Raw genomic sequence first — 14,930 nt, forward strand, 5'->3', positions numbered from 1 at the left:
GGTAGGAGCCTGATTCTGTGGCTGTGTGGCTGAAGCCAGCCAGCCAGCACAACACCAGCTCTGTTCCCCTTCTTCTGGGTCAGTCTTCACTTCCATTGTGAAAACATGTCTCCCTCTTATTTGCTCTTCTTCCTTGTGGCTTTGAGAAGCTGTGGCCCTGCTTCAGCATTTGGCAACAATGTGAAAGGCAGGGAACCATGCCCTCAGAAGCCCGAACCTAGGGGTCTGCCTGTGCCCTGCCAGCTCTCGAGGAAGAGAAGTTGTGGCTGCTGAAGGGCTGCAGCAGGCTGAGCTCCTCCTCCTAGTTTCCAGGAGACACAAGGAGCTCAAGACAGCGGTGATGACCTGGGGGACTCAAGCCAGCCCAGGAAGCCCGGACAGTGGGCAAGAGCTGAGTTTTCAGTCCTGGGGCTTCCTAGCTAGGTGAGCTTGTGCTCCACTTTCCTCACGTGTGCAAGGTGTGATGATCACACTATGCCCATCGACGGACTCTGTTCTAGGCTTGTCACGGAAATGGACCGGTTCATTCCAGCTGCTGCTCCCCCACAACCAAAGCCCTCACTTCCCTGCTCTCTAGACAAAGGTACCAGGAAGGGCTAGGAAACTTGCTCAGACTTTGGCACAGCTTGGTGAGTGTCATAGGCGACTCTCTGGCTTCGTGGTCCAGGTATAACCAGCTCTGTTAACCACAGCTCCCATGGCAGGAGGCAGACAGAGCCCCCAGGGGCCAGTCCTGGTGTGTACCGAGTGGGCACTGAGGTGGCAGCAGGCATTGCGGTTGCTGTTACTGTTTGGCTCTCTCTTCCCTGCAGAGCAGGATGGCCCACTCGCACAACCACGGTGATGGGCTCACTTGGTTCTATCTTTGCAGAGGTGGTTAGGACAGCTCGGAAAGGGGTGACAGGGAGCCCAAGACAGAGAGTCCCTGCCCATGTCACCCCACACTCAGGCGGGGGGGTAGCAAGTCTGAAGACTTCGCTCTCAAATCTCTGCTGTTGGCTAAGAACCTGGACAGCTCCCTGCTTAAAGTAGAGAACAGAGATGTCAGGGCCCCAGTGCATCAGGGGATTGGAGAAGAGGAGTTGGGGACCCCACTCTACCCCCACAGGGGTATCTGGACAGTGTTGGGGGGATCCCAGAGAGTTTAGCCTGGATCTTCCCACCAAGAATTCCCAGAAACGCTATTTGTAGGGAGCTTTCTCTTGCTTTTAACTGACATCTTCCAGAAGTTTCCCCCGCAAAAAAGCAGCCCTGTGGTGGCTGTAATTTCTATGTCACATCTCTTCACACAGTGCGCTCCACCCCCTTCAACGCACTCCCCCACAAGCACCTTCTCCTGCCCACCTCGCAGAAGCAGCTTCACCCTTCGGTTACAGCCCCTTGCCCTCCACCCCTCCACCAGGGGAAAGCGAACAAAGCGGGGAAACTGTCAGAGGGAGGGGATGGGGGCAACTTCAGGTAAACTCAAGCTTTGGCTGGAACTTCTGTTTCCTAGTGAGCATCCTTTCTGGTTGGCGGTCCACGTTGCCATAGCAACCACCCAGCTGTGGTCCAAAGTCCCAGCCTCAGAGCGGGTCTTCCCGCCTCCCACCCCCTCCCCCGCCATCGGTGAGCCACTTACTGTGATGGTGTTTTCCTTGCTCTGTTTTTTGCCTGGCGACGAGGATCCCAGGTTCTGAGGAGAGAGGTGAGGCACATCATCAAAGCTGCTCTCCATGTTGGACATTTTTTTCCCCATCCCCGTTCCCCAGGTGGGTGGAGGGATTGCTTAAGGACCCTGAGCCAGGGAGGTTCAGGTGTTTCAGCCTGCCGTTAACTCCTGAGCCACCATATTCTGGGCCAGGGCAGGCAGGAGCATCTTAGAGCCCCGAGCTCAGAATGCTCGGGCTCTGGGCAAAGTGGAGGAAGGCTGAGCTCAGACTCCAGGGAACCACAGCAAACCAGGTCTCCCCTCCTCTCCTTTCCAACTGGGATTTGGGGAGTTAACCCCTCCACTGCCCTCTGCTGGTAACAAGACCACGTTGTCAAAGCAGTGGAGCGTAATGACAGGGGAGCAGAGAGTTAAGGCAGATTGTAGGCCACCCCCCCACACCCGGCACAGAGGATTCAGCACATGACATCTCATTCTGAACCCCCCCCCCCGAGTCTGTAATGTCAAACGGTGAATGCGTGGAATGAGCACGGGCACTGCTCAGCCACCTTGGCAGTGTGCCACGGAGCCAGTGCCTGGGAGCCACAGCGATTTCTCAGGAGCAGAGCGCCCTCCTGGAGTGCCTCTTTATGTTATCCCCGTCATCAGCAAGAAAACCGGAGTCCCGACTACTCATGCCCCTACAGGTGATGGCCAGAGTCCCACGGTTATGTCGGTGGAGGTGGCCAAGAATAGTCAACTTAAAAAAAAAAAAAGCCACATTTAACACGAGAAAATGTTGGTCCTGATGCTTCAGCAGGTACCTTCAAGATTCAACTCCACAGCTCCGCAGACAGAACCCTGACATGCTGCTTGTCCTGGGTCCCTTGTAAACAGCTCCCTTGCGGCACCGTGGGTGAGTCCTTTGTGTGTGTTCTGGGGCTGGCATGGGTCCAAAAGTATGAAGGGCTTTACCAGTGAGCCTCAGGGAGGTCAGATGATTTCACCCATCCTCAAGCCACTTAGCCCTGGACCCTGGTAAGGTCAGCACCTGGGGGAGGGTTGCTCTTGCCTCAGGAAGCCATCAGAAAGCCAGGCCAAGTGGAGCTCATCGTAGACCCTTCCTATGGACAGCCTCACTGACTTTATCTCACTGGTAAAGAGCCTGTTCATAGAAGGCTCACATCCTTGGAGCTCTTGGTGAAAAGCAACCTTAAGGGGCATCCATTTCCTGGACGATGAGCTTTGAGATGAAGGCCATGGAACTGGCTTCTTGGAATGTTGGGTTTTCCATCTGTAAAATGGACCATCATTCTGCTGGTTCCCACAGTGCTCCGGCCAGTCCCAGCCTTGAGCAGCGGGAGACTTCACTGAAGACCTATTGACCTGACCGACTTTCAGTCACTTTATCCAGGCATCTATGCTTACAGCAGCTCCTCTGCTGCTCTGTCAGGCCATGGAGCCATGTCAAGCTTGTGGCTGATGATTGCTTCTATATGTATTTTAAGACACCATCATATCTACCAGGCCTGACCCTTCCTTACTACCATTTCCCTTGTGGGATGGACACCCACTAAAATTGTCCATGGCATAAGACAAGTAGGGGCTGCACAACAAGAGCCTTGAGTGCCAGTCATCAAGAAGGGGCAGGGACAAGAGTCCCTTTATGGTTCTTCCACACAGAGACACCGGCCAAGCCCATAGCTGCCAAGAAAGGGGCAGACCTATCTCAGGGCTGGATTCTCTTCTTTGTGAGTCTCTCTGTCAGGGACCAACATTATGCTGTCTGCCTGATACAGCCCAGGATTGGCGGTGGTAGGGGGACCAGTGGCCTTGGCCATAGTCTGTATATGGCTGCTGTTGTTGCTGGAGGCATGAGTGACTAGGAGGCAAGAAACCCTACAGGAGTAATCCTTCTTCCAGGGGCTTGCTTGTTATTCCCACTGAAAGGAATTCAGGTTCCTAGAAACACAGCTAATTCCAAAGACAAAGCAGCCATGGTATTTGCTGTACCAGCAAGTAAAAGAGAGCTCCAATGATGATGGAGATATAGCAAAAGGGCAAAGGAGAAGCTCTAAAGATGACCCCATAGGAATAGCACCACCTCAAGATCCAGCTATACCACTCCTGGGCATATACCCAAAAGATGCCCCACCATTCAATAAGGACATATGCTTAACCATGTTCATAGCAGCTCTATTTGTAATAGCCAGAATCTGGAAACAACCTAGATGTCCCTCAACAGAAGAATGGATACGGAATTGTGGTACACCTACACAATGGAGTATTACTCAGCTATTAAAAACAAGGAGATCATGAAATTCGCAGGCAAATGGATGGAACTAGAAAAGATTATCCTGAGTGAGGTATTCCAGAAACAGAAAGACAGGCTTGTTATACACTTGCTTATAAGCATATGTTGGCTGTATTACATAGGCTAGCCATCGCCAGACCTAAAGAAGCTAAACACTAAGGAGGACCCTAGGGAGGATGCTTAAATCTCATTCAGAATGGCAAACAGGATGGAAGAGAGGAAACAGGATGAGAGCATACTAAAGAGGGTCCTCTGAAAGGATCCACCCAACAGGGGATCAAAGTAGATGCTGAGACTCACAGCCAAACTTTGGGCAGAGTGTAGGGAGTCTTATGGAAGAGGAGAGGCATAGGGTAGAGTCTGGATATGGAGTGGACAGGAGCCTCACAAAGAGACCAGCAAAGCTAAAGGATCTGAGCTCAGGGGGTCCTGCAGAGACTGATGCACCAATGGAGGATCATGTGTAGAGAGGACCTAGACCCCCTGCTCAGATGTAACCAATTGGTAGCTCAGTCTTCATGTAGATCTCCCAGTAAGGGGAGCAGGGCTGCTTCTGTCATGAACTTGATTGACTGCTCTTTGATCAGTTGCCCCTGGTGATGCAGCCTTGCCAGGCCATGGAGGAAGAGGATTCGGCCAGTCCTGATGAGACTTAATAAGCTATGGGCAGATGGCAATGGTGGAGGACTTCTCCTGTCAGTGGACTAAGGGAAGGGGATGGGGGAGAAGAGGGAGGGAGGGTGGGATTATGGAAGTTGAGAGGGGGGCTTCAATGAGGATACATAATGAATAAATTGTGAAAAAGATGAACCCATAGGCCTCATTAGGGCTACCTAGGCTCAAAAAGAATAATGACCAGAATAATGACCACTCCACAGTGGGCAGAGGGAACACACTATTCCAGAAGAACATCATGAAAATGTATATAGAGTTTGCCACCTGGATATCCCAGTGCCAAAGGGATTTAGACTGTGGCCCTCACAGCACGGAGTGAAGACTGTCAAGAAGGCAGGACAGCCACACAGTGGCACAATAGTGCCCTATGGATTACCCATTAATCAGAAAAGGAAATGAGTGAAATAAATCTAGTAGTTATTACAGTGACCCAGAGCCTCCTCAGCAGGGACTAGACATACAAGTATGTGTCTCTCCAGAGATGCAGCCAGCTCACCCCATACATAATGCCCTTCAAACCCCAAGCTTGGGTTGACACATGAGAAAGCAAATGGACTAAGAATGTAGGTCGGCCTACAAGACAATGACTGACCTGGAGCCTCCAAAACATAAACTAGGAGTCCCTTGTGAGGGCAGGCAGAAGAAAAACCACGGGGCATCAGCCTAGACAAAGAGACAAGATGACAGAACTGCCCGTCTCGTGGCGTACTATTCAGCTCTAGGAATGAAAGTTGAGCACACTCAACACAGACATCAGAAACATCCTGAGTGAAAGCAGTCAGCCACTGAGGACCACACACAGCTGACCTTCCTGTAGATAAAAGGCCATCAAAAGACAGCCCCGATTCAGAAAGTAGGCTAGTAACAATCCATGGCTTGGGCGAGGCTAAGAGTGAGACAGATTCTCTACAACCCATCGTGACAGAAGACAAACAACTGTGAGCACTCCAAAAACAATCAGGGAACACCTGGATAGCACCACCCCATCCCCAGTCCCTCCCTCTCCTCTCCCTCTCTTTCTTTCACAGGAATGGCTATTGGTCTCTCCCCTGTAACCTACTGAGCCCTAACCCCAGACTGTATTTTAAATGATGGAACTACATAATAATCAGTTGCATCTCAACAGATGAGATGGACAGATGGACAGACAGACAGACAAAGATAGAGAGATAGAGGCCAAAGAGACAAAGTAAGCAACATTTTCACATCAAAAACCTTAAGTGGATCCAGAACTGGGCGTAAAAGGCGTTTTAGGGACCACTGAAGAACTGGAATATGGAATGTATACGGTGACATCATCCGACTGGTGCTTTCTTGGGTGTAGTAATGGTACACTGATGTCTTTCCCCTTTGATTTACAACTAGTAATACTTGCATTAGAGCAGTGGTTCTCAACCTGTGGGTCATGATCATGGGAAAACACATATTTCCAATGGTCTTAGTAACTGAGACACTGCTCAGTAACAAAATCACAACCATGAAGTAGCAACAAAAATAGATTTATGGTTGGAGGTTCCTAAGACCATTGGAAATATGTCTTTTCTGATGGTCGTGACCCACAGGTTGAGAACCACTGTTGAACGCCAGAAGTCAGGAGTTTGCTTTGACTACAGGGTGGGGTGTCAAGGCAGGATGAGACCATTAATGGGCCAACACCGGCCTAAGGCCAGTGTTCACTGAAGTGAGAAGCTAGGTCCTTGGGACTTTGTCACAGAAGGTCCCCAATTTTCATAAGTTTACAGCTCCCTGCAGTAGATACTTGCTCATTTTGCCTTTGCTTACAATCCACACCCCTTCTTGGATCCAGAGCTCTTTCAGTAAGTAGCACAGGATAGCCTTGGCTAGGGACTCCGTGATCCTCCCGATTTGTGTATCACTCTCCTCATTCTCCTCCATTTTGGCTGAACTGCCCCTCCCACAGTGCCCTGACTGAACCTGAGACACAGTGCTGTCTGCAGGATCACACACTGCTTGCTAAGCTGAGAGTGACTTCGTGAGCAGGCCAACAGCCCCTCTTCCAGGTGTCTTTTTATTAACACACCCCTCTCCAAGAATCTCCTGGGTTTTATGCCTTTGGCAGGGACGTTTCCAATGGGAAAACCCTCCTCAGTTCCCAACATTGTTGGCGTAACCTAAGTCTCCTTGTGATGGGCTGTGTAGACCCTCTCTGCCCCATCTTCTTCCCTCCTAAGTCACAGCAGGACCCATACTCAGCCTCTGTGGGTTCTTTGAAAGCGTCACCCTCCTCACTGCCCCTAGGCATCTACAAGCTCTCCCCTCCGTCTGGAACACCATTCCCGAGGCCCGTCCCTGTGTTAACCAACCCTTCCTGTAGCCTTCCACGCTTCAGCCTAGCATCTTTTCCTAAGGAGCGTGGCACCGTAGTTTGGCTTCTCATTGTGCATCCTTCCTCCTGCCCTCATCACTGATGAAATTACACAACTGTTGGCCCATGGGCCTCCTCTCACAGCCAGGGCTGCGCCTTTCTACACCTCAGGGCCTAGTGAAGACCCAAAGGCATGGTGGGGTGTGTGTTAACGAAGTAAAGGGCCTGGGGAAGGACTGCAGAGACAGCATCGCAGCTTCTTTGCTTAGAGTGCGTTTGTCAACATAACCTGTTAGGAGCCCTTGATGGCTGCAGTACTGAAGCTGTCCACTGGGCGGCACCAGACCACCGCCACCTGTGTCCATCCACCCCAGGTCTCACAGGACTGGGCGACAGAGAAAAGAGTGACCCTCAGGAGCTCCAAATCCTGCCTTTTAGAGATGGTCACGTGGTCCTCCACTCATTCACTCACATTTCAATTATCGTCCAAATGCGCACACATGCTAGGGACTAAGCCCGGAGCCCTGGACACGCTAGGTAAGCACTCCGCCACTGAGACATGCCCAGTCCTGAGCAATTGTCAAGAGCAATTGTGAGTTATGATTGGCAGCCTGGGATGGAGCGTGAGCTACTGTGTATGCTCAGGCCTCGGCTGGGCCCCCTGTCTTTAAAGGGGCACGATCTCAACCTAATTATGGTTAGCCATTAGAGCTCTTCTGATAATTAGCTTCAGAGGTTCACTCACTGGGATTAAAAAGTAGCAGCTTCCGTATTCAAATGTCTTTGTGTAGCCTAAAGGAACCCTTAAGAATCTCCTTCACGGTTCTGGGGTGCAGCGAGCAGATGCAGATTTACCTGGTCTGTGCAGTGCACCATTTATTTTTGTTCTTCAAGGAGGTCTTAACGTCAGGGTTATCATCCAAAAAGAAGATTCTGCTCCCTGACTACCATGCCAGGGCTCAGAGCTGGCTTCCCTGGAAACCTAGCCCTGCATGTCCCTTACCGAGCGTGTGTGTGTGTGTGTCTATGCACACATTTATGTGAGCACACATGGGCTGAGGCATAGGTCAAACCCAATCGCTCTCTACTTTGTTTTCTGAGACAGGACCCGTCACTGGCCTAGAGTTCAGCTACACTAGGCTGGCCGGTCAGGGCACTCCAGTGATCCTCCTGTCTCTGCTTCCCCAGCTCTGGGATTACAAGGTCCCCTCGTGGCCTGCCATTTTCGTGGGTGCTGGGGATAGAACCCAGGTCCTCAGCTCGTGCACTAAGCTCCTCTTTGACTGAGCTATCTCTCCAGCAGCCAGGTCCCACTGTCTTTTCTTTTTTTATTAAATTTTTTATTTATTCATTTTACATCCTGGTCATAGGCACCTCCCTCCTCCCTCCTGGCCCTCCCCTCCCTTCCTGTTTCCCCTATCCCCCTTCCCTCCTCCTCAGAGAAGGGGAGCTCCCCCATCCGCCCACCCCAGCATATTAAGTGGCATCAGGACTGAGCTCCTCCTCTTCCCCTGTGGCCTGTCAAGATAGCCAAGCCAGAGGGGGAGTGTAGATCCCATTTTCGTAAATAAAAAAGAGTGTCTGTCTTTCATAAACATGAAATGTGTTGATTCTAGAAAGCTTGAAGAAACTATAAACAAAATAAAAAAATTACTCATGCTGACCAAGCGTTTACAACCTCAGTGTGATTCGTATTTTCACACCCGGCAATTCCTCGCTGCGGGAGCTGTCCTGCCCATTGCGCAAGGAAAGTGATGTCCCTTCCACCACCAGATGCATCAACAGCCTTCTCTGGTGCTAACAATCAAAATCAGAGCCATCACCAAATGTCTCCAGTGAAGAATCTCAGTCTGAGATGCAGTTAGAACACCACAGATGAGCTGGTCATCTTTCCTCTCCTAAGCTCAGTTTTCCTTCTCCCAAGTAGGACTGTACAGCCCTTATTTACACACATGTACACTCTCTCTCACACACACACACACGTGCACACTCACACACACTCACATGCAAGCAGGCAAACACATGGGAACAGGTGGGCAAGGGAGGAACCAGGGGTTGTCGTTCCTTGGAGCCAGAGTTTCAGGGTGTTGCGAGCGGCCTGATGTGAACTCAGGTCTCCTGGATGAACAGTGCAGTCTTGACCCCTGGGCCATCTCCCCAGCCCTCCCACTCAATTTAAATTGGAAGCATTTCCCGAGCCATTGCATCTTCTTCAGGAGGATGCTCTTTTTTAAAGGCTTATTTATTTATTCACTAGGAGGATGCTTTTTTTAATGGCCATGTAATATCATCTATGGCTAGAGGTCCAGCACTGAGGTCATTGTGCCCATTCCCTGTTGTTGGACAGTTAGACTGGGTCCAGGGTTCTCGGGGTATAAATAATGCTGTATGAAGAGCCACATGTATAAATCAGAGTCTCTGCGTATATTCCAAGAACAGAAACAGGAGGAGAAATCCCTCTGTCCCGGGCCTGCAGTGCATGGTTTAATGAGTCTCCAGGTTCTAAGCTGTCTCAGCAGCATGCCTGCTTTAAATGGATGTCGGAGCACCGCAGGACTTCTGGAGGCCGGGGGAATCACATGTCAGTAGGGAGGGAAGAGTGGGGAGCTGCTTCCAGGGTCTCCCCTCAAGGTGCTGGGATAACAACATGGTTTTACTGCAGCACATATCCTCAGAAACAGGGGCAAGCCAGACGACAGGCCATCTCCCTTCCCAGCACACTGGTCAGATGGTAGAGAAGGCCAACAGGACATATAAAGCCAGGGTTGGTGTGTGACAAGTGATGTGAGCAGGGATTTGAGGGGGTTGGACACAGCTCTGTGTGCTGTTAGCTAAGCCTCAGTCCCCACTAGCCAGGAGCAGCACCACTGCCAGGGAAGGCGGGCCCTGCTCACATCAGATCCTGTACTAGACCTGCCTCCCTCCGAGCCCCAAGTTCTCTGCCACAGTTTACTGAACCTGAGCTCAACCAATGCTCGACCCCCTGGGAGGACAACTTACTAAGTTTCCAAACACAATGCCCTTGGCTACACTGAAGCCAGGCGTACCACCTTGGCTGATGGCACTCACAGAGCATAGCGTCTCTCCTTCAGTGACCACACACAGGCCACAGCATACACAGATATTGTTCTCGGTGATATCACCATCACTATCATCATCATCACCATCATCATCATCATCACCATCATCATCATCATCACCATCACCACCATCATCACCACCATCACCACCATCATCACATGACCCTGTAGGCTGCCACGTTGTTTCCAGAGAAAGTATGGCAAGGCATGGAGGCTTCCTTAAGAAAATCTTCTTGATACTTTGTGAGGAGACTACCCTGGCCCCCTGCTTAGATGCACCTTCTTGCTTGCAAATAGGGAAATCACAAGATATTTCATTGGGCACACTACGACCCTTGACTCAGTCCCATGTGCTTGTTCCTCAGTGGTCTCATGCTCGTGAGAAAATACTGCTGCTACCCATCTTATGACATCACACTTGTCAATTGGGATGGCGAATGAGAGGGCACTCTGAGAATCTTAAAACGTATTCCCAGCTGGGAATGGTGGTGCAAGCCTGTGATCCTAGCACGTGGGAGCAAGAGGCAGGAGGATTAAAAACAAAACAATACAAAACAAAACAAAACAAAACAAATAAACAAAAAAAAAGTAGGAGGCAGCCTGGGTTACATAAGACCCTGACACACAAAAATAAAAGCACACCTAATTCTCTTCATCCTGTATCCATTTTTATGCTGGGTTAGCAAATGAGATAGTCAGGTTCCTAAATTCCCTTCCAGGTGACCGAGGATGGGCAGAGCAGAGGACTACAAGGACAGTGGCCTGGCTACCTCACACTCCTAACTAGACAGGAAACCGGGTCACTATTGGATATGAGTGTAGCAGAGTAGATCTCTCTGCCCTGACAATTAGGATCCATCATTTTCCAATCCAAGTCACCCCTAATTTCCGGGAAACCAATGGACTGCGGTTCTGCGAGCCATCGCTCCTCAGGATCTGTAAGGACGGCCTCGGGATACTTTCCGCTGAGGGCAGAAAAGGGACCATGACTCGTCCCTGACTCCCAAGTGTGTCCTTCCTGAGCTAGGCACTCAGCGGCCCCTACCTCCCTTGGCAGCCCCTTACCTGGGAATCACCGGTGGACTTTCGGAGACTCATGTGGGCAGTCTCTGGAGGGTGCGCCAGGGTCCCTGATGCTTGGTGTCCATTCACTGTGGGGACAGAGACACAGCTCAGATGCTGCGGGAGGGGGGCACAGACGGGCACCCTTGACTTCCAGCGGCGCGGCAGCCCTCTCTCCCTCCTCATCCCAGGGTGGCGGGAGGTCCGGTGTGGCAGGGACCTGCAGCTAAGAGCTGGATGAGTGGAAAGTGTCCCTCCCAGCAGGGGCGCGCTGAACTCTGGGGGGACCTATGTCATCCTCAAGAGTGTGATGAGCAGACGCTGAAGTGCCGACACGGGTCCTGTCTCCTTCTCCAGAGTCAGGGGGCTCCTCCACCTCTTCCTCTCTCTGGGGGACCCCCTCAACCCTCCATCTCCAGAGGCTGGCACAGAAGCGAGGGTGAATATTCATTTTCAAAAATGTTTGGGATCAGAAATTGTTCCGATTTTGGATTTTTTTTCCCCCCCAGGATTTGAGAGTGTTTGCACAGGCTCACACCAGACGGGTAGCCCCAGCCTCAAGAGCCAAACCCGGAGACGCGCTTCCGGTTGACTGGATTTGGAGTCCCTAGGACACACACCTCTGGGCATGACTGCGAGCGTGCTTCCAGAGAGGTGTAACGGAGAAAGTTAAGTGGAAGTGTGCTTACACCGACTGAAAGATGGGGGGTGGGGTGGGCAACGAGGCCTTAGAGCCTCATGAGCACAGGTTTTAATTCTTCCTAGCTACCGGCGCCTGGTGACCAGTGCCTCACACTCCCTCACCTTGTCTTCCCTGTCAGGACAGATTGCATCCTTCCCAGTGATGAATCCAAGTAAAGCCTTCCTTTCTCATGTGCGTGTGTGCGTGTGTGCATGTGTTTCCCAGGTCAGCCTCTGATGCTGCTTCTCAGAGGCCTTGCTCTTTTGAGACAGGGACTCTCACCAGGGTCTACGGCTCATGGGATACGCCAGGCTGATGCCCACCAGGCCCCAGGGACCCCCTTGCCTCTGCCTCCCGGGTGCTGGGGTTGTAGACACCCGTGGCCACATTTGGCTTTTTATGTAGACACCGAGGATGGAGCTCAGATCCGCATGCTTGTGTGGGAAGCTGTGTCCCTGCCCTGAAGCTGCTATGTCTGGTGGTGGTTTTATCACAGTGGGGAAGGCGTGACTAGTACACGCTCCCAAGTGTAAGCACATAGGTACGTCAGCGTTCAAACTCTCAGAGTTTGGATTTGGGGGATGCTCAGCCTGGGTAACAGAGGGAGGATGGGATGGCTCACAGAATTTGGCTCTCCTAATTAATAAGTGTGAACAAACACAAGGATCTTCAGGTTCTTGAACCTCAATTTTCCTAAAACAGAAACAACAGGCCCCGGGGGCTCATGCCTGTCACTCTAGAGCTCGAGAGGTTGAGGGGGGAAGACCACATGCCCAGGGCTGTCCCTGCTCACACACACACACACACACACACACACACACACACACACAAACACACATACAAACACCACTCACACACACACCACTCACACATCCCCACTCCTACCCCCCCCCACATACACACACAGGCTCTAAAGCCACACCCCTCTAGGACATGTGCTTCCTGGGGCACACTCACTCCTTTGCCCACTGTGTGCTCACGGAGCTTTCTTTTGAGGGCTGGGGGAAGCCTTGACTGCATTGTCTTCCCGTTGCTGTATCTAATACACAGTTGTCACTGCCAGCTCCAGGCCTCGGCCTCTCCCTCCCGACCTCATGGACTCACGTTGGGACCCAGACTCTCCCCAGACACATCAGCTGGGGAGGCCGTTTCTCTTCGGTGACAAGAAAGTGGGTGTGATTCCGGACACTCCCCAAATCTCCTGAGTCAGCAGACACCCAAGGAGGTGGTGTGTGTGAAAGAGATGTGCACCTTCTACAGGACCTTTTTAAAAAGGAAGGAGAGAGTGGAGGGGTGGTTCAGAGGTCAAGAAGCTTGATGCTCTCGAAGAAGACCTGGCTTCATTCCTGACACCCACACTCGGGCTTATGCCCAGTTCGAGGGATCTGGCACCCTCTTCTGGCCCCTGTGGGCACCACACACATGCAGCGTAGGCAAAGTACACAGTTTAAAGCGGGGGAGAGAGGGAAGAGGGGGGGGAGGGGAGGTTGCGGGTTTTACTGGCTTTCAGCCCCTGAGAATCACCAGCTTGCAGCCCCTCTGGAAACTGGAGGGTTATACTGTCCACGTGCGCCAGGCTGGCCGGGACTGCCAGTGGATGGACACACATACAAAGAATAGCCAGAGGACTGTAGGAAGGCACAGGAAGGAACGTCCAATTCACAATTCTTGCACAAGTTCTGCAGGCAGGAAGCAGAACACAGCTAGAAGTCACCAGTGTTGCAGGGCATGGGTGGCACACGCCTGTAATTCCAGCTCTCCAGGGGCAGAGGCAGGCAGATCTCTGTGAGCTCGAGGCCAGCCTGGTCTACAAAGAGAGTTGAGGACGGCCAGGGCTACACAGAGAAGCCTTGTCTCAAAAAAACCAAACAAGAAAAAGTCTCCAGTGCTTCCTATTCCATTTGCAAGTAAAATTGTTCCACGGGCTTGAACCCTCGTTCCTAGCTGGAAACTTGTTCTGGGACACTGAGCCTTTTGGGACATGGGTCCTACTGGCAGACACAGACCCCCTGGGGGAAGGGGCACAGAACTTGAGGGTTGCCAGCTAGCTGCACTTCGTGAACATGCCTGCTATCTCCAGCCACACCGAGAAGATGGGAAAAATCTGGCTTCCTCGGCTGTGAGCTGCAGGGTGCCTTCCCTGCCAGGTTGGACCTCTGAAATGATGAGCCAAAGCTAGTTTTTTTTTTTTTTTTTCCTTAGACACATTGTTTCTGCCAAGTCTTCTGCCTCGGTGGCAAGAAAGATGTCGAGGGGCAGCTCTGAATTCCAAAGTCTTTGGAGTGTTTAAGATGGCAACAAGTGGAAAATTTTATTCCAAGAAACAAGGTTTAAAATATTGTGTGGAATTACCTGTGGAGCTTTCTGTTTATCCTGGGATCTCCCTGCTTCCAAGGGTCTCCTTATGTATATGTGAATATTCCAGAAGTCATAAACATCTCAGATCCCAATGCATTTTAACTAAGGGACACCAGGTCTGGAATAAGGAGGAGCCAGGGCTGAAGGCAACCATGGGCAGCAGGTAGGTGCCAGGGAGAACCTTTTCTTTCTGTGCCCATCTTCTACTGCTTGCTGCAAACAATTCAGAACCGTTTGTGAGCAGGGAGATGCTAGCAGCCCCTGGCAGTTGGGCTTCTCCTTGATCTGTAGGATCGGCTCTAGACTTCCGAAGAAGGCTCGGCATGCATGCGTGCATACACACACACACACACACACACACACACACACACACACACACACACACATCCCTGGAGATAAGAGAAATTAGTATATAGCAGCCTCCCCCCATCCCCCAGTTCAGTGCTTAGAGAAGAAAGTACAGCGATTCTGCCTGGCCAGCTCCCCAGCCATGGTCCTCACTCAGCTCTCTGATGGTCAGCCAAAAGGTAATCACATCAACTCAATGAGAAAGGCAGCCAGAGAGGAGAATCCGGGACTCAGAAAGCATCAGAGATTGAGAGGCGGCTCCGACAGGCCAGGGGCTCTGTTGGGAAAGCTGCCCCACTGCCGAAGTGGGGCACCGGAGAAAGCCTGCTCGTCAATAGGACAGTGCTGAAATGGAGAGACCATGGATGCTGGCACTGGATGTATGTGGTGGTCCACGCCTGCCATCCCAGCACGTGGTGGGGTGAGGCAGGAGGACTGTGAGTGAACAGCCCCCA

At 51.6% G+C, this 14,930-nt stretch overlaps 1 protein-coding gene across 18 annotated transcripts in view; it reads right to left on the reverse strand.

The window, feature by feature from the left end:
* The window catches only part of Gas7 (growth arrest specific 7), a 227,857-nt gene that overhangs the window by 33,839 nt on the left and 179,088 nt on the right, over positions 1-14,930 (reverse strand). For 9 of the 18 annotated variants that reach the window (XM_060363452.1, XM_060363456.1, XM_060363458.1 and 6 more), the window contains 2 exons: positions 11,091-11,176; positions 1,622-1,675 (listed from right to left, as the gene is read on the reverse strand). In XM_060363452.1, the coding sequence (XP_060219435.1) occupies positions 1,622-1,675; positions 11,091-11,176 (140 nt within the window). The remainder of the gene's footprint in view (positions 1-1,621; positions 1,676-11,090; positions 11,177-14,930) is intronic. The other 9 variants (XM_060363463.1, XM_060363462.1, XM_060363466.1 and 6 more) reach the window with 1 other exon arrangement.

This window comes from Meriones unguiculatus, chromosome 11 (genome assembly GCF_030254825.1).
Source record: "Meriones unguiculatus strain TT.TT164.6M chromosome 11, Bangor_MerUng_6.1, whole genome shotgun sequence".
NCBI classification, from domain to species: Eukaryota; Metazoa; Chordata; class Mammalia; order Rodentia; family Muridae; genus Meriones; species Meriones unguiculatus.